General features: G+C 58.4%; 2 protein-coding genes across 5 annotated transcripts in view; both read left to right on the top strand.

The window, feature by feature from the left end:
* Window positions 1-354: 354 nt before the first annotated feature.
* OPN4 (opsin 4) lies at window positions 355-12,597 on the top strand. Of its 2 annotated transcripts, XM_025396201.1 has the most exons (11): window positions 355-727; window positions 1,945-2,092; window positions 3,295-3,325; window positions 4,130-4,263; window positions 4,582-4,785; window positions 5,397-5,568; window positions 5,998-6,162; window positions 7,390-7,497; window positions 8,362-8,542; window positions 9,802-9,945; window positions 11,835-11,873. In XM_025396201.1, exons 1-11 carry the CDS (start codon window positions 584-586, stop codon window positions 11,871-11,873), a joined length of 1,470 nt encoding a protein of 489 aa, XP_025251986.1. In that variant the 5' UTR covers window positions 355-583. The 2 variants fall into 2 exon arrangements, with proteins under 2 accessions (XP_025251986.1, XP_025251987.1); XM_025396202.1 differs by lacking the exon at window positions 3,295-3,325 and having other exon boundaries at window positions 1,945-2,090; window positions 11,835-12,597.
* Window positions 12,598-12,922: 325 nt separating this feature from the next.
* LDB3 (LIM domain binding 3) overlaps window positions 12,923-22,292 on the top strand; it is a 68,658-nt gene continuing 59,288 nt past the window's right edge. The window contains exons 1-2 of one of the 3 annotated variants that reach the window (XM_025396200.1): window positions 12,923-12,983; window positions 14,801-14,916. In XM_025396200.1, coding sequence (XP_025251985.1) covers window positions 14,824-14,916 — 93 coding nt within the window. In that variant the 5' untranslated portion in view covers window positions 12,923-12,983; window positions 14,801-14,823. Of the gene's footprint in view, window positions 12,984-14,580; window positions 14,917-22,292 lie in introns of those variants that run through there. The other 2 variants (XM_025396197.1, XM_025396199.1) reach the window with 2 other exon arrangements.

Genomic DNA, 22,292 nt, shown 5'->3' with positions numbered 1-22,292 from the left:
CTTGAAAAACACACACACACTCACATACACATTCACCACATCATCCCAGAAGTCTCCTTTGAAACACACTCTTTCACACACGCATACACACACACACAGTCATACCACCATCATCCAGAAATCTCCCTTGAAACACACTCACACTCACATTCACGCCACCATCATCCCAGAAGTCTCCCTTGAAACACGTGCACACACACTCACACACACACATTCACGCCACCATCATCAGACCTTCGTAGATAGACACCCAGGGACCTTGGTCGGAGTGAGCTGGAGGCATGGAGCGACTGAGCATGTGCAGCTCCCGCACCACTATATAAAGATGGGGATGAACTCTGTGGCTTTGAGTCACCATAACTGTGACACTCACTCCTTTGCGCTTCACCAGACACAGAGCAACCGCCAGCCCCAAGAGCAGCTCCAGGCTGGATCTGCACCAGACACAGGAGAAAGCAGCGGGCAGGCTGAGCAGGGGTTCTGAGGATGGAGGAAAGCTGGGAGGCTGAGCACAACTGAAGTCCTGAGCTCCCTGTGCCGTTGACTTCTCTGTGGGCTCAAGCAAGGACCATCCCAACTCAGGATGAACCCTCCTTCGGGGCCAAGAGTCCCGCCGAGCCCAACCCAGGAGCCCAGCTGCATGGCCACCCCAGCCCCACCCAGCAGGTGGGACAGCTCCCAGAGCAGCATCTCCAGCCTGGGCCAGCTTCCGTCCGGCAGTCCCACGGTAAGCCTGGGCCAGCATGTGCATGCACAGAGACTTCCTTATCCCCTTCCTGGTCCCCTCCTGGCCACACGCAGGGGCTTTGAGCGGGAGATAGAAAAGGTCTGAACTCTGCTGTGGGGCCTTGAGCCATTACTGGACCTCCCTGAGCCCGCCCCCGATAAACAGGCTGATAGAGGAGGTGCAGGCAATGTCCTCCCTAATGGAGAGCATTCAAGGAATAGAAAGGCCAGCCCTGAGGACAAGGGGCTGGAATGGGCAGACCTGTCCTTGGCTGCACTCATTCCTTTTAGAGGTTGCTTGGATGCCCCATGGAGCCCTTCAGAGAGGAGGGCACACCCTGGGCCTCTGGATCTGCCCAGCCCACAGTGAAGCCTTGGGTACCTTCTGCCACCTCCATCATCCTAGCCCAGGCCCAGGGCCATATTCCATCAACACCACTGCTAGCTGGGGAGGGCTGAGGGCACCCTCAGGACCTGGGGATGCTGGCCCAGGTGCTGGACAGGATGGGAAGGTTCCGGTAGCTATAGGGGCCACTGGGGTAGGACAGAGACCAAGCTACCCTCTCTACCCCAGAAAGGGGTTAGGGTGGGAGGAGTGTTTAAATCCCTTTGTCCTGACTTGATATGGTCATGACCTCCCTTCAGTGACCCTGCAGGCCTAAGCTTTCTTTCTAAAGGGAATTCCCTTCATTCTCATGCCAGGCATCAAGGTCAGCTGTACCCAGTTACGCTAAGGGGCAATGCAACTTCTCCTCTAAGGCTCAGTAGGGGACAGGACTCCTGAGAGGGGCTCCACCCAACTCACAACCCCAGCGTCTAGAGGCCTCAAACACTGTCTTGGGCCCTTGGGCTGGAGTCCATACTGCAGGCAGGGATGCACCCAGGAGTTGGCTCTGCCTTCTCCCTAAGGAAAGATAAGGTGACCCAGGCCATGTCCCTGCTTGCCAGGTACATATCTGTCTGTCCTACCAGCCTCTAGCAGGTGATCTGAGCTCACTCCTAGAAGGCCCCTGTGCCATGGTCTAGGAGCTTGGGCTCGACTCTGGAAAGGACCTGCACTTCCATTCTTCTTGGCCACTTGCGAGCTGTGTGTGCCAGTGGCTTTGCCACTCTGAGCCTCAGTTTTCCTGCCCTGTTGAGAATCCTAACTTCCTTCTCAGGACTATTTGAAGGTGACAAGGGATAATGTGATTCCCTCGTTTCTCTGTCTCTCTGCAGGCAGCTGGGACTTGGGCTGCTGCCTGGGTCCCCTTCCCCACGGTTGATGTTCCAGACCATGCCCACTATACTCTGGGCACAGTGATCTTGCTGGTGGGACTCACGGGGATGCTGGGCAACCTGACGGTCATCTATACCTTCTGCAGGTGCCTGGTTGGTGGTGCTGGGCCCAGGGCACTGAGGGTGGCAGCCATGCAGACAGGAAGAACATGTGGGCAGGAATGTTGGCTCTAACTCTGGCCAGGGCAGTGTTGAGCCTAGGCAGGGAGGGCAGGGCCATGCCTTCGATGATCTCAGGCCCAGACCTTCCTCAAGGTCACGGAAAGAGCCAAAAATGGTCCAGCGAGGCCTGACTGACTGGCACTAATTGAGACCCAGGTGCATCCTCTGTGGAGGGTGTGTGTGCCCAGAATATGTGGGTCTCTGACCATTCTGCCCTGCTCTCAGCACACCTCTGCCATCACCTGCCCCAGAGAGCATCCTCCCCCTGCCTTGAAGAGCCACTCTAGGCCGGGTACAGTGGCTCCCACCTGTAATCCCAGCACTTTGGGAAGCCAAGGTGAGCAGATCACCTGAGGTCAGGAGTTTGAGAGCAGCCTGGCCAATGTGAAACCCCATCTCTACTAAAAATACAAAAATTGGCCGGGCGCGGTGGCTCAAGCCTGTAATCCCAGCACTTTGGGAGGCTGAGACGGGCGGATCACGAGGTCAGGAGATCGAGACCATCCTGGCTAACACGGTGAAACCCCGCCTCTACTAAAAAAAAATACAAAAAACTAGCCGGGCGAGGTGGCGGGTGCCTGTAGTCCCAGCTACTCGGAAGGCAGAGACAGGAGAATGGCGTGAACCCAGGAGGAGGAGCTTGCAGTGAGCTGAGATCCGGCCACTGCACTCCAGCTTGGGTGACAGAGCAAGACTCCGTCTCAAAGAAAAAAAACAAAAAACAAAAAACAAAAATTAGCCAGGCATGGTGGTGTGGGCCTGTAATCCCAGCTGCTCAGGAGGCTGAGGCAGGAGAATCACCTAAACCCAGAAGGCAGAGGTTGCAGCAAACCGAGATCATGCCACTGCACTCCAGCCTGGGCAACAGAACAAGACTCCACCCCTACCCCCAAAAAAGAGCATTCCTGAGGACCAGGATCCTCAAGTCCCTCAAACATCCCTGACACCCACCCCCAGTGTTGCTCTCCATCTGCCCCCTTGCCTGGCTCAGTGACTGAGACAGGCAGATGGAGAAGGAGACCCAGGCTCCAGGGCCACACAGCCCTCTGGCTCTCCCACCTGCTAGCTAAGGGACTGGGCACCTAATTTCTCCTCCTTGAGCCCACTTTTCTTACCTGCAAAACGGAGCTGTGCTTCATGGAGTCACTGTGATGATGCAGTAAGTTCCTGGATGTGCATTGCCCCACAAATGAGCCACTTACTAAGTGCGGTGCACCAGAGCAAGTCACTTCATGAGTGGGGGCATCTTGTCTGGAAAATGGGGACAATGAGGCCTCCCTCAGGGTGGATGCAAAGATGGATGATGACAGGAGCTGAGGCTGGTGAAAGTGCCTGGCCCGGCCGTGGTGCACAGCCATCAGCTCCTCTGCCCTTTGCCATCCCCAAGGGTGAGGACTACAGAGACAGTGTGCAGGGCAGGGCCCAGGCAGGATGTGACACTGGAGGGAGGGTGGAAGGGGGACCTGAGGAGGAGGGAGGCGTGAGAAGCCATGGGAAAGCACAGTCAGGGTACGCAGGAGGAGGAGCCTGGGGAGAAACCTCTAGGGAGATCTTGGCCTGGAGGGACTCAAGGAAACCAGTGAATTGGCCAAGGAGATGGTGTGAGTGGTGCAGAGGAATTTCGAGGGCGAGAAGAGGAAAGGGACATGACCCAAGAACCAGCCTGCGCTGGGCCATGCCTCAGATTTTGGAGAGAAACTGCCCCCCGCTTCACTCTGAGGGAGCTGTCTTGGGGTCCTCACTCAGCCCACACTGCTGGGTTCAACAGCTGCTCGGCTGGTCCCTGCTAGACAGTGGGATAGCTCTGTGGCCTGGCAGCTCATGCCTGTCTGCATGCCCATGTGTGTGTGCATGTGTGAGTGTGTGGCACATGTGTGCGCATGCATACTTGAGGGGTGTGGGAAGCTCCCCGTAGCTCTGGAGGTGTCAGGAAGTGCCTCCTAACAGCTTCTGATCCTTCCAGGAGCAGAGGCCTCCGGACACCTGCCAACATGTTCATTATCAACCTCGCCGTCAGCGACTTCCTCATGTCCTTCACCCAGGCCCCTGTCTTCTTCGCCAGCAGCCTCTATAAGCACTGGCTCTTTGGGGAGACAGGTAGATACTGGGGCTCCCTTTTGCTCGAGGGAGGAGGAGGGTTTTGACCTGGGGATGCCCACAATGGTGGGTGGCCCAAAGGAGGTGATTTGCTGCGCCTGGGCAGAGAGTGGGTAGCTGCCCTCAGTCCTGTAAGTAAGCAAGAATGGAAGATGCAGTGTTGGTCCTGAGGCCTCTGCCAGCCTTAGCCAGATGTGGCAGGTGGAGGGGGTGGAGTGTGCTCAGGCCTGCTCTTCCTGTGAGGCGAGGGCCAGAGCAGAGTCCACCCCATCCCCAGACCCTCCTCCCCAGGACTCAGAGCAGGGGCTGTGCCCACAGGCTGCGAGTTCTATGCCTTCTGTGGGGCTCTCTTTGGCATCTCCTCCATGATCACCCTGACGGCCATCGCCCTGGACCGCTACCTGGTAATCACACGCCCGCTGGCCACCATTGGTGTGGCGTCCAAGAGGCGCGCAGCATTTGTCCTGCTGGGCGTTTGGCTCTATGCCCTGGCCTGGAGTCTGCCACCCTTCTTTGGCTGGAGTAAGTGGGATGCTGGAACTGGAAGTGGGGCAGATGGGCTGGGAGGGGCACATTCAAGAGGAAGTAGGTGGACTTGGGGCAGCCAGCTGATGGAGGCAGGGGTGCCCAGGAACTACCTGAGCCTCAGGTCAGATGGACATTCAGGGGATGTGACCAGCAGCAAGGGAAACTGACACTGCCCCATCAGGGGCCAAAGGACCTCCTGGGCAGCTGATCCCAAAATACAGAGGCTTTCTGGGTGGGGCAAAGTGACAGGTACTTCTCATGCTGAGTCAGACTAGGCAGGGGGCTGGGGTGTGAGGCCTCTGCAGGTGGAAGGGTGGAGAGCAAGGTGGTAGCCCTCCTGGGGCAAGACTAGGCCTCTGGCTGAAGCCCTGGCAAGTACCATCTTGTAGTTATGGTGAGCTTTCTGCTCAAATCTAGCAGGAATGGGAGGCAGTGGGCTTTTCAGGCCATCCCAATTCCCTCCAGCTTCCTCACTGCACTGGACAGGGCCAGGTCAGGGGCCAGGGCTGTGTATGGGGACCCGAATGCCACATACAAAGCTCCTGCCAGATAAGGAGCCCTGGTCAGTGCCACCACGAAGCCTGAGCACCTGCCCTGGCTCCCAGGTGCCTATGTGCCCGAGGGGTTGCTGACATCCTGCTCCTGGGACTACATGAGCTTCACACCGGCTGTGCGCGCCTACACCATGCTTCTCTGCTGCTTCGTGTTCTTCCTCCCTCTGCTTATCATCATCTACTGCTACATCTTCATCTTCAGGGCCATCCGGGAGACAGGACAGTAAGAGCCGAGCATGGAGGGGGGCTACAGGAGGGGGGCCGGCCCCTCTGCCAGGTGGCCCCTGCCCCACCACTCACACCTGCACCAGCCTACCAGAGCATGCCCGGCTCCTGAAGGCAGGCTGAGCACGTGCTTACGGGGCAGCAATGTCTAGGGTGAGCCTCAGGAGACAAGGGCTTCCGGGGAGGGCTTTTAGACATGGCCAGGGGAGCAGAGAAGGCACACCGAATCAAGGGGGAGTGGGGGGCAGCTAAGACCCTCGTGTCACAGAAAACTTTCTGGAAGTCACAGCTGCCTGCACTGCTGGAAGGAATGACACTCTCCCAAGTGCCCTCCAAAGATAGTCCAGGGAGGCTCCCCCAGCAGCCATGACCCTGGTGCTCGCTGCCACCCGACTAGGGTCAGACCTGGACTATGCGTCCTTCCTAGGGCTCTCCAGACCTTCGGGGCCTGCAAGGGCAGTGGCGAGTCCCTGTGGCAGCGGCAGCGGCTGCAGAGCGAGTGCAAGATGGCCAAGATCATGCTGCTGGTCATCCTCCTCTTCGTGCTCTCCTGGGCTCCCTATTCTGCTGTGGCCCTGGTGGCCTTTGCTGGGTAAGCAGTGGTAAAGAGTTGGGGAAGAGGCTGAAGAGGTAGGGGTGGGAGCAAGAAGCCTGGGCAGCTTCTTCCTCCCAGCCCAACCCCGGCCAGCCATCCTTGCACCCTAAGACCAGCCTCACAGCTTATTCTCTCCCTGGGTAAGGTGCCCAGCCCCGGGGTGGGTGGGAGGCCACCTAGTTCCTGGAAGCACCAGGGCACATGCAGAGGAGCTCTGCGCCCCACAAAGCTTTGGGCGGACGGCCTGCTAGCCCCCTTTGGAACACACAGTTCCTCTTGAGGTCTCCTCTCTCTCCGCTTGGGCTGTGGTCACATGACCAGAGGTGCTGCCCGTCTCCAGGAATGGGTCCCTGAGAGCTGCCCTTCTAGCCCTTTGTGGCTAGAGTCTGGGGATTGTGACATCTGCAGCGGCACGGATGCAGGCTTACCTTCAGAAGTGTTTTTCAGAAGTGAGGGCTATTTAACTTTGGAAGTGCTTAGATAGAAGACCTTCTTGTGGAGGAATGGCCTGGTCCCCCCAGGCCCCTACTGTGGGGTTTCTCTACAATAGCCAGGGCAAGAATGGGCATCACGGTTGGGGTTGGGTATGAGAAGAGCTAGGCAGAGGGTCCGAGGGCCAGAGTCAATGGGGGGAAGTGGGGCGTCGCCAGCAGCACAGGCTCCAAGGGACAGTGGACCTGGGAACCTCCACCCCAAATTCGGCACATCTTCCTTCCAGAGCCACACACTCAACCACCCGCTGCTCCCTCTTTCTCACTCAGATCAGAATTCTCCTGGCATAGGCCGGGCATTGTGGCTCATGCCTGTAATCCCAGCACTTTGGGAGGCCAAGGCAAGGGATTACCTGAGGTCAGGAGTTCAAGATTAGCCTGGCCAACATGGTGAAACCCCATCTCTACTAAAAATACAAAAATTATCCAGGTGTGGTGACGGGAGCCTGTAGTCTCAGCTACTCAGGAGGCTGAGGCAAAAGAATTGCTTGAACTCAGGAAGCAGAGGTTGTAGTGAGCTGAGATCACGCCACTGCAACTCCAGCCTGGGCGATAGAGCAAAAAGAAAGAAAAGAAAAAATTATCCTGGCACTGCCAATTCCTCCCTGTGGGGCTGACTTAGTGGTGCTGGTTTGGGCTTGATTAGGATTTGGGCTTTGACAGGGCCTGGCCCAGAAGAGAAGGTGCGTCAGGAGGGCCAGCTAGCTTGGGGACCACACCTTCTCTGTCCTAGGTATGCACATGTCCTGACACCCTACATGAGCTCGGTGCCAGCCGTCATCGCCAAGGCCTCTGCAATCCACAACCCCATCATTTACGCCATCACCCACCCCAAGTACAGGTGTGGCTCTTTTCCAGAACCCCAACCTTGGCCTCCGAGGGCCTGGCCGGCAGATGGGGGCAGAGGCCACCACCTTTCCTGTCTCTTGTATGTGTGTTGGATGGGGGCCACCAGCAGCTGGGAGCAGCTAGTGACACTGAGTGGGGTCTGGAGTTGGTGTGCCTCCCTCCCCCATCCCAGCTTCCCAAGGGGCACGGTGTGGAGGGAGGTCAGGGCTCCCTGGGCAGTATCCGATCCTAACTATGGGACCTTTCAGACCTGGGGTGTAGGGCAGCCAGGACAGCCCTGTGAATTTAAGCCCCTCCCCCACTGCCCTCCCTGATAGTGTCATCCTGAAGAGACCAGAGCAGGGAGAGCTCAGCTCTGCTCCCAGGGCCTGGCAGGGGCCTGGAGTGGCTCTGGGCCAGTATGCGTGCTGATAGCAACCCGGCAAGGCCGCTTCTCCCTCAGTGCTTCCTTTTGCCTGGTGGTGTCCGTCACTCACCGCCTTCCCAAGGCCAGTGGCAGGCCTGAACCCGTCCAGCACAGAGGCTGCTCAGGAGTGTCCCTGGTCTCCATTACCAGAGATGTGGCTTGAGCCAACCACTTGGGGGCTGGAACTGACATCCCCAGGCTCTCCCTGCATGCCTACCACTCAGAATCTCTCTGTCCCTCCCACCAGCCCTGTGAGCCTGTCAATCTCCCCATCCAGCATCTGTCTTTCTGTCCTCATCACCTGCCATAGTTTCCAGGGTCTGGGCCTCCCCATTTCCCCAGAGGCTCTCAGTCACCACACATTAGGCCTGTACCACCCTGTGCATCCATCCCCTCCCCTGCCTCTGTCTGCCCATCCCCTGGCCCTAATCAGATGTGCGGCCCCTGCAGGGTGGCCATTGCCCAGCACCTGCCCTTCCTGGGGGTGCTGCTGGGTGTATCACGCCGGCACAGTCACCCCTACCCCAGCTACTGCTCCACCCACCGCTCCACGCTGATCAGCCATACCTCCAACCTCAGCTGGATCTCTGGACGGAGGCGCCAGGAGTCCCTGGGCTCAGAGAGTGAGGTGGTAAGGACGCTGGGCCTTCGCCAGCTTGCACCTGGCCATCCCTTCCTCAGGCAGCCCTGGGGTTCTGGGGGAAACATGGGCCCTGGTGGGGCTACCTCTGAGACTCAGGAACCCTCAGGACGCTGGCACCCTGACAGGAAGAGACCATCCCAACACCCCCATGGAGTTCATAATCCTCCCTGATAGGCAGGGGCACTAGGGCCAGAGAGGGGATGGTTTGGGGGTTCCCAAGAGCAGGGCCAGGATTGAACACAGGTCTTCCAACTCCAGGCCATCTCCTTTTCCACACTGACACTCTCCCTAGAGCCGCAGCCTGAAGAGATCAGCACATCTGGCCCTAGATAGGGCTCCGGAGAGTCAAGGCAGGAGTTAGCTTGGAGCTCCTTGCTCCTCAGCATTAAGCCCCCTCCTCCTGGGAGCCTTGAAGAGCTCACAGGATTGTCATGGGCCCTGGAGATGGGAGATGTGGCTTTGAGCCTCAGCTTACCACGTGCTCACTGTGGGAGCCTGGGCAGGTCACTTACCCCCTCTGAGGCTCCACATCCTCCTCTGAAAGGGAAAACAGGCATCTCACATCAGCGCTGGCCAGGTGTGCCCAGGGTAGGTGTCAACCCTCCTCAGGGCCAGGTGTGCCCAGGGATGGGTGTCAGCGCTCCTTGGTGCCTGCAGTTCTGCTGCCCCTAGATGCCCCCAGGAAAGCTGTGTGCACCACCGGCTCCTATTCCAGCCACACTTGGGCTCCTCCTTAATTCTACCTACAGCGCCCTCTATGGGCCTCAGCAAGAGCTGCTGCCGACTGACCAGCCAGCGATCTCCTCCCACTGGCTGCATCTTCAGGTGTCTTGGTTGAGGGACTGAGAGAGGAGCTCTCAGGGGTCCCTCCTGTAAACCACTGTAGTCACCAAGGAGAAATCTAATCTGTTAATGGAGGCCTAGACCCTCGTGAAGACCACCCATGTATTCAAAAATATAAATAGCCACTTTCTTAGGGAGGTCTGCAGGTGTTCAGATGGGGAGCAAACCTGCACGCGCGCGCGCGCGCACACACACACACACACACACACACACACACACACCCTAGCATAGGCACGCACAATTTACGAGGTTTATTTGGTGACCAGCAACCATGCAAATGGTATCAGGGGCCTCCTGCAATGAATACCTGTTGGGAGGATGGAGGAGGACCTGGTGGGGTAAGGGCAGGAGCAAAGCTACGGACTGTCCCTCTCACCTCACAGTCACTTTCTCACCTCCCCCAGGGCTGGACACACATGGAGGCAGCAGCTGTGTGGGGAGCCGCCCAGCAAGCGAATGGGCGGTCCCTCTACGGTCAGGGTCTGGAGGACTTGGAAGCCAAGGCGCCCCCCAGACCCCAGGGACAGGAAGCAGAGACTCCAGGGAAGGTGACTGGGCCCAGTACCTGCCAATCCGTAAAGGGGTGGGGATTAGGGGTCAATAGCCCAGGGAGAGGCCAGGAAAGGGAGACTTGTTCTCTTGGGCAGGGGCAATGCCCTCCAGGAATCACCTGCTCCCAGCACCTCTCAGCTTTTCCTTGTCTGCCTGGGGGTCTCTGTGACTCTGAGATGCTCTGAGCAAGGCTTGCATGTGGTCTGCGTGTGTGTATGTGTGTGTGATCATGCAACTCTGACTCTGCACAGTGCTGTTGGTTGTGCTGTGCCATGATAAGTGTACATGTGTGTGTTGATAAGAGTAGGAGGTCTGCAGCTGGCAGAACATAGCTCGAGCATGTGTGTGGCCATGTGCCCGGCACATGCTCTGTCACTGTAACACCCAGTGACATGTGACAGAGCATGCCCCAATGTGTCTGCTTTAAGCTGTGCATATGAGTGAGTGTGGGTGGTGTGTGCCTCTCTGTGTGACTGCAAGGTTGGACATGCCTGCGGAGGAAGGGGCTGCAAGCTGTGGATGTGCTCACCATGAATGCCCTGAGATCAGGATGTCACCCAGAATACTTGTGGCTATTAAAAGAAGGCCAGCTGTCGGCCCAAGTGCCTATGGAACGGAATGTCGATGGCGATTAGAGAAGGCCATATTCTAGAACACTGGAAATGTCGTGTGCACAGGCTCCCAAGCAGCCCTTCGCCCCAGCTGACAGCTCCCCATCTGCCCCTCCTGTCACACCCACACAACACCCCCAGCTCGGCTCCTGGGCTCTCTGGCTTCCCTAGCTAGTCCAAGGCCAAAGGCACGTTCCTGCCTTCCTTCCTTCCTGAGTGCTGTGTCCCTGTGCATCCAAGAACGAAAGTCCTGGGCTGTACCTGCAGTTGGGTAGCCTCAGCCTCTCTCAGCATTCCCCCTGGGGGCACCGCCCCCTGTCCTGGAGCCCGGGCACTGTGCATGCCATAAATGCCAGGACAAAGTCCTGGCAGTGACCCCCAGGCTGGCCAGGCACTGATGAAAGACACAGTGCCTGTCTTGGAGGGATAGGCTGGGGTGGGGTGCTGGGCAGCCATCAACAATCACCACACACATGTGATAAGCGCTGCCAACGAGGTGTGAGCACGCAGGGTACTGAAAGCAGAGGCAAGTCCCTGAGGCTCCCCAGGAAGGTAGAGGTGAAGCAGGGATCTGCAGGCAGCAGGGATGGGGAGTGGGGGGAGCACTGATCTGTCCAGGATGAGGATACAGCCTGTGTGACTGTGCAAACACAGGGGCACAGGGGAGGGAGCTCAGTATGTCCTGGAACAGGATGTCTCTCTGTGACCCTGAGAGCAGCCAGAGGGACCCTGGGGATTGGCAGTGGGGGACATAGGACAAGGGAAGACGGGCCGGAGGTGGTAGGAGCAGTGGGAAGGCAAGGCCCCATCAGGGACTGGCTTAGGTGTCTCCAGACCTGACCTAGGGACAGGAAGCCCTGGGAGGGGGTTGGTCAGCTTTGCAGGGTGAAGACTAGAGGAAGGAAGCACTGCAGGGCAGGCAACGAGTGACCCATTTAAGGGCAGCAGGAGCCGGGGTGATGCCAGACTCTCCAAATGTGGAGGAGAGGAGAGGAGAGGATTGGGTAGTGGGGGTGAGGATGAGTTCAGTTGTGACCCTGGGAGTCAAGAGCCCAGGGAGCATCCCAGGAGATGCTCTGCAGGCAGTGTTAGGCGTTACTGGCTCCTACTCTGGGATGTGGACTCTGGGAAGGCCCATCCCTGACCCAGCACACAACCTGGCCCTTCCTTGCAACCTCCCCACCGCTCGGTGACCCAGCATGTGGCGGGTCATCGGGAGACTGCTCCCAGTGAACTGCTGCTCAGCTAAACAGATGCGTGCTGTTTGTTTGCAGACCAAGGGGCTGCTCCCCTGCAAGGACTCCAGGATGTAGGACACCCACTGGCTCTCCCTTTCTTCTGGGACACATCCAGCCCCCCCATGTCTCCCTCATGTACACAGACCCAGGATTATGCTGTGGGCCTGCAGGCTTTGGAAGTGGCCCTGTCACCCGTGCTGCACAGGATTCGCAGCCCTAGCCGCATGTCCCCTCTCCACACCTCAAAACTCCTGCCCCACAACGTCCTCCGCACCCACTTTCCAGCTCAGCAGCCGCATCCCAGGCCCAGCCTGAGGGGTGTGTGCCCAGGCTCTCCCGCTTCCCGAGTTGTCTGCCTCTCCTCAAATGCTGTGTGCTGCAATTGTCCAGGCGATGACAATGGTGATGGCTCCAGAGAACACACCAGCTATTTATGAGCCTCTGTCCGCAGGCTGGGCCTGTCACTGGCATAGGAAGGCCAGCTCCGCATCTCCCACTGCCAACAGCTGAAGCCAAGCACAGACCTCCCTTTGCACACTGGAACGGTTACTCACCTCTGGCTTCTTCCCCCAGTGCACCGTTCCACTGTGGCCCACATTCTTGTGCACACGGGCATTTGCAGGCACGCTCTCGCATAGTTACCTATCTGAATGCACACCAAGCACATGCGTGCACACTCTGCATCTGTAATTCATTTCATGTAATGGAATGAATAATTTCATGTAAGCTCCTCCCAGGGCTGTGTGGATCTGACAGGGTATAGGAAAATAAAAAGTGGAGAAGGTGTCTTCAGACAAAATATGGTCTCTACCTGTTGGTGCTATTATGGGAGAGAACCAGGGCCTGGCCTCTGATGCCTCCAGCAACTTCACTTCCTCTCCTCCCTCTGTCCCCACTCTTGGGACTCTCACTCTGAGGCCCACCTCAAACTGCAGGGAGCACAGCAGAGAAGGGACAAAGGCCAGGCTGGCCTCTGTCCCCACTCACTCCCCAGTGAGCCACTGAGCTCCGCCCAGCCCATGGGTACCAGCTGCTCTCTGACTGGCTTCACGTCTCCCGAGGGAGGCAGATGGAGGGAGGCTGGCCTTCGCCTTTAAGAGCACTCTCCTGCCACCCCTCCCTTTCCCCAGAGGCGAGTTTCATCAGGCAGGAGCCAGAGGCCAGAGAAAGAGCGTGCAGCTCCAGGTACAGCCTCCCCCAGCTCCCTGGCCCTGGGGGTGGGCGCCTTCCTTCTCCCACACTGGTTATGCCCTGCTGCTGGGTCCTCTCCAGCCTGGCAGGATGGACAGACACCCCTACGAAAGGGAATAAGGCTGGAGTTAGGGATGGATGACATGGGGCTTTGCAGAGAGGGACAGGGAATGGTACGGGGGAGGGATGCTGGCCATGGACTGCTGGCCTCCTGGGCTGGGCTGCATGATATAGGATGAAGGAGGTGATTAAGCGGGGGAAAGGACAGTCTTCCTGGCTTCTTCCGCTTGATAGTTTTGTGACTTTGGGCAAGAACAAAACAACCCCGTAATATGGGTGATCGTACCTTGCACCTTGCATGTGCCAGGCCCCAGGAGTGAGGCTGGAAGCTGAGAAATGACTCATACCTAGGCCTCTACTGACTCCTGAGGGTCCAAGCCAGAGCTCTCCAAGAGGGCCAGCAAGCAGCCAACCCAGTTGCCTCCCCTGAGCCTCAGTTTCTCCAACCAAGGAGCCAGGGTGGGCCTTGATCTATCTCCAGACCACATAGGGGCCTGAGGTCTTTCTTGGGGAAGGGGTTGGCCCAAAGACCACACTGGCAGAAGTCCCAAGGTGCTGAGGCCCCCCACCCAGAACACACTGTCTCTGGGGTACAGGCTGAACATGCCACACGTGCTTCCCCCTCCTTGCCCCTCCTGGCCCTGTGTCGAGCAGCTGAGCAAATGGCGTCTCCTCCCTTCTCCCTGCCCCCTGCCATTCCTGCGCAAAGGGCACGGGGCCTGGCGTGTGGCACTGGCAGCTGGAGCTTTCCATGCTGCCGTCAAGTTTTCCAGAGCACAAATAAGACAGGAGAGCCAGGAATAACTGGCTGGGCCCCCAGAGGGTCTGGAGGGGATGGGCCTACCTCAGACCTACTTTCAGACCCTGTGCCAAGGGGTTCAGGCAGAGGGCCAGCTGCCCAGGACCAGGGCTTTGGGAGGCTTCTGTGGCCATTGGGAGCCCATTATCTGGCATGCATCCTGTAAGAATCAGCCCGGGCTCCAGTGTGGCCCGGGTCCACTCCTTGTGTGACCTTGGAGAAGTCATTTAACCTCCCGGAGCTTTGTCTCCTGTGGGTCCAGGTGGCAGCTTCTCAGGATCCCAGGGAGTGAAGGGCGCATGCTGAGGCTGGCTATGCCCGGAGCTGCTGCTATTATGATCATTTTTATGGCTGGACAACCCTGGGCCAGTCACAGACCAGCTGCAGGCTCAGTTCAGGCCAAGCCACCTCCAGGACCCCACACTGGATAAAGCACAACCCCAGAATCCTGGGCAGGGACCACATGGCTGCAAAGCCCCTGCCCAAGGGAGCTCAACCCCTGGTCTTCTGAGCAAGAGGATGGGTACCACGGAGCAGGAAGAGCGAGTGTCTCTGCTCTCCAGAGGACACGGGAGCAAGGAGACCAGAGCATTCTCACCAACCTGGCTAGTCCCCCTTCCTCCCCCCTGGGGGGTGCTGGGTGCCGGACACCCCTCCCCAGGGACTATATTAGCCGTGTGAGTCACGGTGGACCGGCTGGGAGGCCGCAGGCGGGCGGGACAGTGTAGGGTTACAGTCCATTTATGGGCGCAGCCGAGGGCAGATATCAGTGTCGATGGCATTCGCTCCCAGCTATTCTTAGGAGCCTCTCAAGAGCTCCACGCAGCCCAGCTGGGCAGCAAGGGACAGAGCAGGCAAGGCCGGGGGGCAGGGGCAGGGGCAGAGGTGTGGACCGGGCAGGCGGAGCGCCTGAGTGCCCTCTCACTCAACCCTCTCTACCCTTTGTCTGCAGAGGCGGCCGCTGACAGCACCAGCATGTCTTACAGTGTGACCCTGACTGGGCCTGGGCCCTGGGGCTTCCGTCTGCAGGGGGGCAAGGACTTCAACATGCCCCTCACTATTTCCCGGGTGAGTGCACCCTGCCACAGCCTGGCACCCGACGGGGCGGGCACGCTGTGTGTCTGTCTGTCTGTCCTTTCTGAGCCTCTCAGAAAGCAGAGCATGCCCCATCCCCTGGGACTGGCCTGGTCCTCTGGTCTCAGCCACAGCTGTTTGCTCACAGGAGCCCGCCGGCCTGTTATGCATGTGAGACATCATGAGCAGGTGGTAGGTGTTTTTAGCAGAGAAGAAAATGCTGAGTTTTCAGGCAGGCAGGCAGGTAGCTGGACAGAGTACAGCGCCTTCCTGATCCCTTCACTGTTAGAGTGGGCTTAGGGTGCCCCCAAGCCTTTAGCATTTCCCTAGATGTGGGCAGCTGCTTTGGGAAGGGAGCATTCCCAACATGGAGAGGGCAGGTGATGGGCAGTTGGATAGATGGACAAACAGGCTGCTGACCTTGGCTGTCCTGCTGTCAGAGTGTGGGGCTGGGCTGGACTGAGTACTGGGCACCCGCTCCATTCCAAACTTGAGACACCAGCACCCTGGCTCATGGGGCTGGGTGGTCCTCCCTATTCACCATGGCTGCTTTGTCTGTCTCACGACTTGTTCCCCGCAAGCGCTGGGGCCTGGTGAGATGGCCCCCTGTCCTGCAGTGTCTGTGATGGGGAGCAGCATGGCCTAATGCAGATGACACAGAACATCGGGTTGTCTGAGTAACTCTACCGCCTGGCTGGAGACAGCAACACCAGAGAGGCAGAAAGCTAGCCATGCTCCCAAGGAAGCACTCCAGGAACAGGGACTGACGGGGGAACAGCATCTAGACCGTAGTAGGCGCTCCGTCAGTATTTGTCAAACAAAGAGACTCCCCGGCAAGGCACTGGTAGACCCAGGGCTGAAGACCCCAAGGTTCAGGATGAACTGTGAGGCATACAGGGCAAGGACAACCCTGCCTGGTGGCTGAGCCCCTGGCCGTGCTGTTCTGGTCACAAGGCAGGAGCGGGAGGCTCCCAGGCTGTCACCGGAGGGTAGTGGGTGGGCAGGGGTATCTGGGCTACTGCCCCACTAGGGGAACAAGGGGACAGTTTCTTCTCTGGGGCCTTTGGGACTTGCCTTGGGCCTGGGGGCTGGAGGAAGGGGTTGGAGGGGAAGCACCAAAGTGGGCAAGGCCTGAAGGTGCTTGGCAGAGGGACCAGGGAGCCTGGGCAGAGGGTCAGGAGCCAACGCCACCACTGGAGAAGCAGTCTCTGTTTTTGGTTCCATGGGTACTTGGGGGAACCCCAGAAGTAGAAGCCCCACCCAGGGATGCTGTGAGAGCCTTATAATAGCCATAGAGGCCACATGCTTCCAGGGTGGGTGCTGGCCTGGCTCTGGCACAGGGAACAGGCCCTGCCCTCCATCCTTCAGTTGGAGATGTGGCTTGTTCTAACCTGGAGACTCCACCCCTCCAGATCTACTGCCCTGGAGACCACAGGGTCCTGGAAACCCACAGCTTTGCACACTTTGCATGAGGTGGTGACCTGTGGGCATGTGAGCCCCAGTGGATTTCCCACTGCCCTGCACAGCTCCCCACCCCCATGCTTGCAGGACTTCTTCCTGTACAAGGTGGAGCCTCTGTGTGCTCTCTCATGGGCCCTGTGGCCTCCCCTGCCTGAGACTGAGCCCACATCTCCCCCAGCTCCACCATCTCCAGGCCTCCTGCTGGTGCTCCCTGCCCTATCCCTATGGGTGCAAATTGGCCACTGGGCTCACTGGCACTCAGGATAGCCAATGACTTCACCCAGGGTCTATGTGCCACCTGGCCCCAGCCAGCCAGGGGCTTAAATGGCAGCCCAGAGGCCTTAAGCTAGATAACAGGAGGAATGTCCTTACTCCGGGGAGGGGGTATGCAGGGATGTGCTGGATCCAATGACTGGGGGGACTTTTAAAAATAGAACCCGAAGCCCAGGCAGGGCACTGGGGGATGGGCATTATGGCCTCTCGGCTTCCTTTAGGGGCATACCCCAAATCACCTGAGCTATGGAGCAGGCTGGACTGGGAACTGGAGCCCTTCCTGGGGCTTGGAACCTCTTGAGAAATTTTGGTGGTGGGCTGCTGATAGCCTGGGCTTGTGTCCTGGTTCCGTGCTGCTGGCAGGGCAGGCCTTGTGGACACAGCCCTGCCATCCCACCAGGGCTGTAGGATTTACTGCTGGGGCTCGCAGGGCCCTTCTGCACCAGGGACATCCCCTTACGGGGGAGGCATGGCCAGAGCTCTCTGGAGGAACTCCACTCCCACCCCAGCCAGGACCTGAGGCTGTGCCATAGGGCACCATAGGCAAGAGTGTGTGACCCTGTGGGGTGGGCAGGCAAACGAGGCTGGGATCGTTACCTCACTTCAGAGCCTGGCAAACTGAGGCTGGAGTTTGCTCACAGGACAGGGATGGCCATGGGTGGATCTCCTGTGTCTTCTCACCCCAACTCCCGTGCTGGCCTGCTCACCCCTCTGACTGGGACTACTAGGGAGGCACCGGGGAGACCTGTCCCCTCTCAGCTGCAGGTGTGTGCTGCGGCTCCTCCTGGAAGGACACAGGCCACCTGCAGGCTGGGTGGTGGCTCCCGGGGGTCCATGGCAGCAACCTTGGGGCGGCAGCAGCCCCTCAAGGCCTCCCTTCAGAGGGTCTCCTCTTGCGGACTCACAGAGAAGGGGATTCAAGAGGGAGACCGGGAGCGGAGGGTGGCGGGGAAATGCCTTTATTTATCCTGGACAGGTGTGGCTGGGCCTGCAACATGAGCTGCCCTTTCACCCCACCCCAGCCAGTTCTCCAGGAAGTGGGGAGGGGGCAGAAGCGCAGAGAGGGAGCAGCTCCAGAAGCCCAGCCCGGACTCTGCCCTGGCAGCTGGCCAGAGGCTGGGACCATGGTCTGGGCTCTCGCCTCTTCACACCTCTCATGCCCCCACCTTGGGGAAGACGAGTATGCTTTGTTAGGCTCTGCTGTTCTCAGCTGTGTTGCCTCAGAAGTCTGTTTACCTGCTCAGCCTCAGTTTTTCTCACCCTTAAAATGGGGATAGCAGGCCAAGCGTGGTGGCTCGTGTCTGTAGTCCTAGCACTTTGGGAGGCCAAGGGGCGGACCACTTGAGGTCAAGAGTTGGAGACCAGCCTGGCCAACATGGTGAAACCCTGTCTCTACTAAAAATACAAAAATTAGCCAGGTGTGGTGGCGCATGCCTGTAATCCCAGCTACTCAGGAGGCTGAGGCAGGAGGATAGCTTGAACCCAGGAGGCAGAGGTTGCAGTGAGCTGAGATCGTGTCACTGCCACTCCAGTCTGGGGAGTCAGGAAAACTCCCAATCCGGGGAGGCACAGCCAGTTGGAGCCACCCAGGCAGGCAGGGAGAGGCTTTTTGAATGAGGAGACGCCCGTTTATTTATCGGCCAAGGTGGAGTTGGGGAATGGGACCATGGGAAGACAGAAGGTTCCAGTGAGAGGGTGAGCATGAGCAGAACCACAGGGGAGGCCAGTCTCACAGAGTGAGACTCCATCTCAAAAATACATCAATAAATAAATAATGCCTTCCACACCTGTGGGAGCTCTTTCTAACAGGCACTTATGAAAACTTTCCACCTGGTGTCTACCGGGACAAGTTGTAAGACTGGTGGAGTTGGGGGGCTGAGCCTGGGCCCAGGAGGGGCCTGCCTCTCTACTGGAAGCCCTCTGTCCCTAGGGTCTCAGGCACCCCGCCTGCAGGCTCACCTGGAGCACCAGCCCAGAGGCCTCTCCTCCTCTGTGGGTTTCGGTTCCAGTTATTTATCAGACTCTCCCAGCTGTGGTGGGAACATGCTGAGGACAGAGGGTCTCTGGGGAGAGGAAGGGGGACAGGCTGAGACTATTCTGGGGTAGCTGTGCCAGCAATGCCTGGAATTTTGGGGCCGCTGGAGCACGCAGTGCTGTTTCTTGGGCAGCTCTTAGCAGTGCTGACAGACCATGCTGTTTATAGCTGCACTGAAGGTCAGGCAAGCCTCCAAGGGCTTCTGTGGGGCTGGCAGGGGCCTCCCCGGCAACATCCATCTATCAGCAGGGGAAGATAAGCAGCCAGAGGCTTGGAGGCTCCCAGCTGGGGAATGTATTCTTAGAGGTCCCCCAGGCCAGGTCCTCCCTGCCGCTCGGAACTGTATCTAACTCTGTGAGGGATCCAAAAGGAGAGGACATGAGGCTAGCTGGGTTCTGGGGAATGAATTGGACCCTTGGAGGCCTCCAGGCCAGGACACCGTGCAAGAGCAGCTGCATGAGCAGCCCCAGGGCTCCGGGGCTACAGGCATTGTGGGGTTGCCAGTGTCAGGACTTCAGGGCTATCTGAGAAAGACTGGGCCAGGCCCTGCTGGGGGATAGCTCCCCAATTCCCTGAGTCTCCTTCCCTTTCTACATGGTCCCCTCTCATCCAGAGGCTGCCCCTGACTGCAAAGACCCTCCCCCACGCAGAGCTCTCCCGCCCTCAAACGCAGCTTTGGCACCCCTTTGGGACCAGGCTCCACCTCTGCCCAGGAACCATCCTTGGATGCAAGAATGGGCCTTGCTGGGGGCCCCTGAGAGCCAGCGCCCCGAGGGCATTTTACTGGCCACACCCAAGCCACAAATGGAACTGTGGACCTGGACAGGAGGAAGAGAGGCAGGAGAGACTCAAGAGACACTTGAGGAAAGCCAGGGCAGGTGTGGTCAGTTAGAGGGGGGCAGTGACCCCTGGCTTTGGATACAGAAGGTCATTGATATGCGTGGAATAGTGGGGCCAAAGGCAGATGGCTGTGTGTGAGCAGGTGGGAGGCAGTGGCATTGGGGGCAGGATGTGTGGGTCACCTCCTGGAGGAGTCTGGAGGTGCAGAAAGGGGACATGACAGGAGCCAGCTGGAGTCACCCAGGCAGGCAGGGAGAGGTTTTTTGAGCATTGAGGAGACTCCTGCTTATTTATCAGCCAGGGTGGAGTTGGGGAGTGGGACCATGGGGAGACAGAAGGTTCCAGTGAGAGGGTGAGCATGAGCAAAACCCCAGGGAGGCCAGATGGGAAGGCAGCAGAGCAGCGCAAGACAGTAATTTAATCATACAATGAAAATGCACTTTGCCACACCCGCCCCAACCCAAGCAGGCAGCCTGGGAGTGTGGGGAGGGGGAGCTGCTGAACCCTTCCTACTTATCTGCCGCCTGCCCCAGCCTCCACCCACCACATCTACACTGGCAGATCTAGAAGGGGAGGAAGGCAGGGGCCTGCCTGGTTTGAACACTGGGAGTGAATGATGGCCAGAAACGTCTGCAGAGCCCAGCTGCTCTCTCTGCTGCCAGAGAACTGGGGAAATAGGAGCCGATGGCATGGGTGCGTCTGAAGCCTCACTGGCGCCTTCTTTCCCCTGGACCCTGTACAGAACTTTCCTCCCCTCCCCCCGACACCCAGGCCCCTCTAGGGCCAGCAGGCTGGCTCAGAACTGGTCAGCCAGGGCTGGCCCCTCAAGCCCCACCCTCTGCCAGCTGTGGATCTTGTTTCCTGTGGAGCCCAGGGATGCAGCCAGCCAGCCTCGCACCTTCTAGGGGTAGCGGATGGGGTCAGCATTGTGCCTCCCTGGATTGGGAGTTTTCCTGAAACTCTCTTAGCTCTGCACCCTCCTTACATAATCCCCTGTTTAACGACATAATCCTCACAAGAATCCCGAGAAAGGCATTGTCTCTCTTGACACTGGAGGGCTTGGAGGCTGGCACCAAAGCCAGGGGCTCGGCCCATACTGGCATCTGTGCTCCTGCTTTGTTGCCTCCCTGCCCCCAGCCCCCAGCACTCACAGGTGGCTCTGGCACCAGCCCTCCCTGGGCTGCCCTTGGGAGTGCCCTAAGACCTTGGCCCAGCAAGGCGGAAGGGCTCCTAGGGACAGGGGGCTGATCTTGGCCTCCAAACACCTGCAGCCTTTCTTGGGGGCTTTGGAGACAGGAGCTTGGTGCTCCACCCTGAGGCCATTCTAGGCTGTGCCCAGGGTTGGGTTTCCAGGGTTTAGAGGCGCCCATTGGCTGGAGAAGACTGAAAAGTGAAGTGGGAATGAAATGCTCATTCAAGGGAGGCGTTTAAATGCTCAAAGGCGGATAGAAAGATCCAAGAGAAAAAAACCACAGCTCCAAGGATTTGGGTGCTTTGGGCCCTTTCTGAAACACACAAAGGAAAGAGGAGGATGGAGTCAGACAAGAGTGATGCGGAAGCATCGTGAATGGAGTGCACTCTCCATGAGCCCTGGGCTCTGGGCAAGGGTCTGAGGGTGCCCCCCTCCAACCCACCCAGGCAGGCTGCTCCTGTGGTGGGGTGAAGGCATCTGATGGCTCTTGGTCATCCATAAAGTGCCTGCCTCCATCCTGCCTGGAGCACCTCCCTAGAGGAGGATATCAGCACCCCCAGCCCCCACCCTGAGGGATGTTGGACCCTGCTCGGGGCAGCCAAAGGCCAGGCCAGCTGAGCCCTGACAAGCAGACACAGCTGCACGGGAGAGGCGCCAGGCAGGGGATCCAGCTCAGCCACTCCCCTCTGGTCAGAGGCTTGGCTACTGACCAGACCCCAGGAGGCTGAGCTCTCCCTTGCTAGCAAGCATCCCCCGAGCCCATACCTGAGGATGAGGGAGAGCCAGGCAGGTCCAGGTGAGGGGAAGCGAGGAGACCTGACGGGGAAGGCTGGTGCCAGCTGGCCCGCGCCTGTGGGAGAAAGATGTCTCTGAGGCACCTCCAGAGGGAGGACAGTCAGATGGCCCTGCAGAGGGCCCTGCTGATCTGGCCCCCGCCTCTCTTGGACGTCATTCTGGTGCCCTTGCTCATGCCGTCATCATGATCTTCTGGACACAACTCCCATCTTTCCTGTCAGTGTCTCCTCTGTGACCAAGGTCGTGGCCCTCCTGCGTGGGGTCTGCAGTGACCCAGCCCTGCAGGGGTACAACCCCTTCTCTGTAGGTGAGCATTTGGGGGTGCCCTGCCATGAGAGAGCCTTACTGTGGGAGTGTCCTGCTGTGGGGGAGTCCCATGGGCAGTTCACTAGGACAGAACAGGCATTGCAAAATTCGCCCTGGACAGAAGTATGCTGGTGCCTGCAGCTTTCTTTGAAATGCCTGGCAAATGAGATGGACTGGTGGATGTGGAGGGATGGAGTGTGATAAAGCAAAGAGAGTGAGATGTTATGGTACAGCCATGGTGGCGGGTGTTCAGGTGTGCACTTTAGAATGTTTTCTACTTTTTCTGCCTAGAAATCTGTAAAAATGTCTATAATAAAATGTTGGGGATCACATAGAGGAGTAGGGAAAGTCAATTTTCTGCAGGACAGGCCTGGCTGGGCAGCTCAACTTGCCCCCAGGAGTCCCCTCTCAGTCTAGAAAACTGTTTTGCTTTCCCATGCTGATGTTGGTTTTTACCCTTTGTTCACC

The sequence above is a fragment of the Theropithecus gelada genome, chromosome 9 (assembly GCF_003255815.1).
Source record: "Theropithecus gelada isolate Dixy chromosome 9, Tgel_1.0, whole genome shotgun sequence".
Classification (NCBI taxonomy): domain Eukaryota; kingdom Metazoa; phylum Chordata; class Mammalia; order Primates; family Cercopithecidae; genus Theropithecus; species Theropithecus gelada.
Note: the sequence above shows the minus strand (reverse complement) of the source record. Positions and strands in the feature narration are given on the sequence as shown.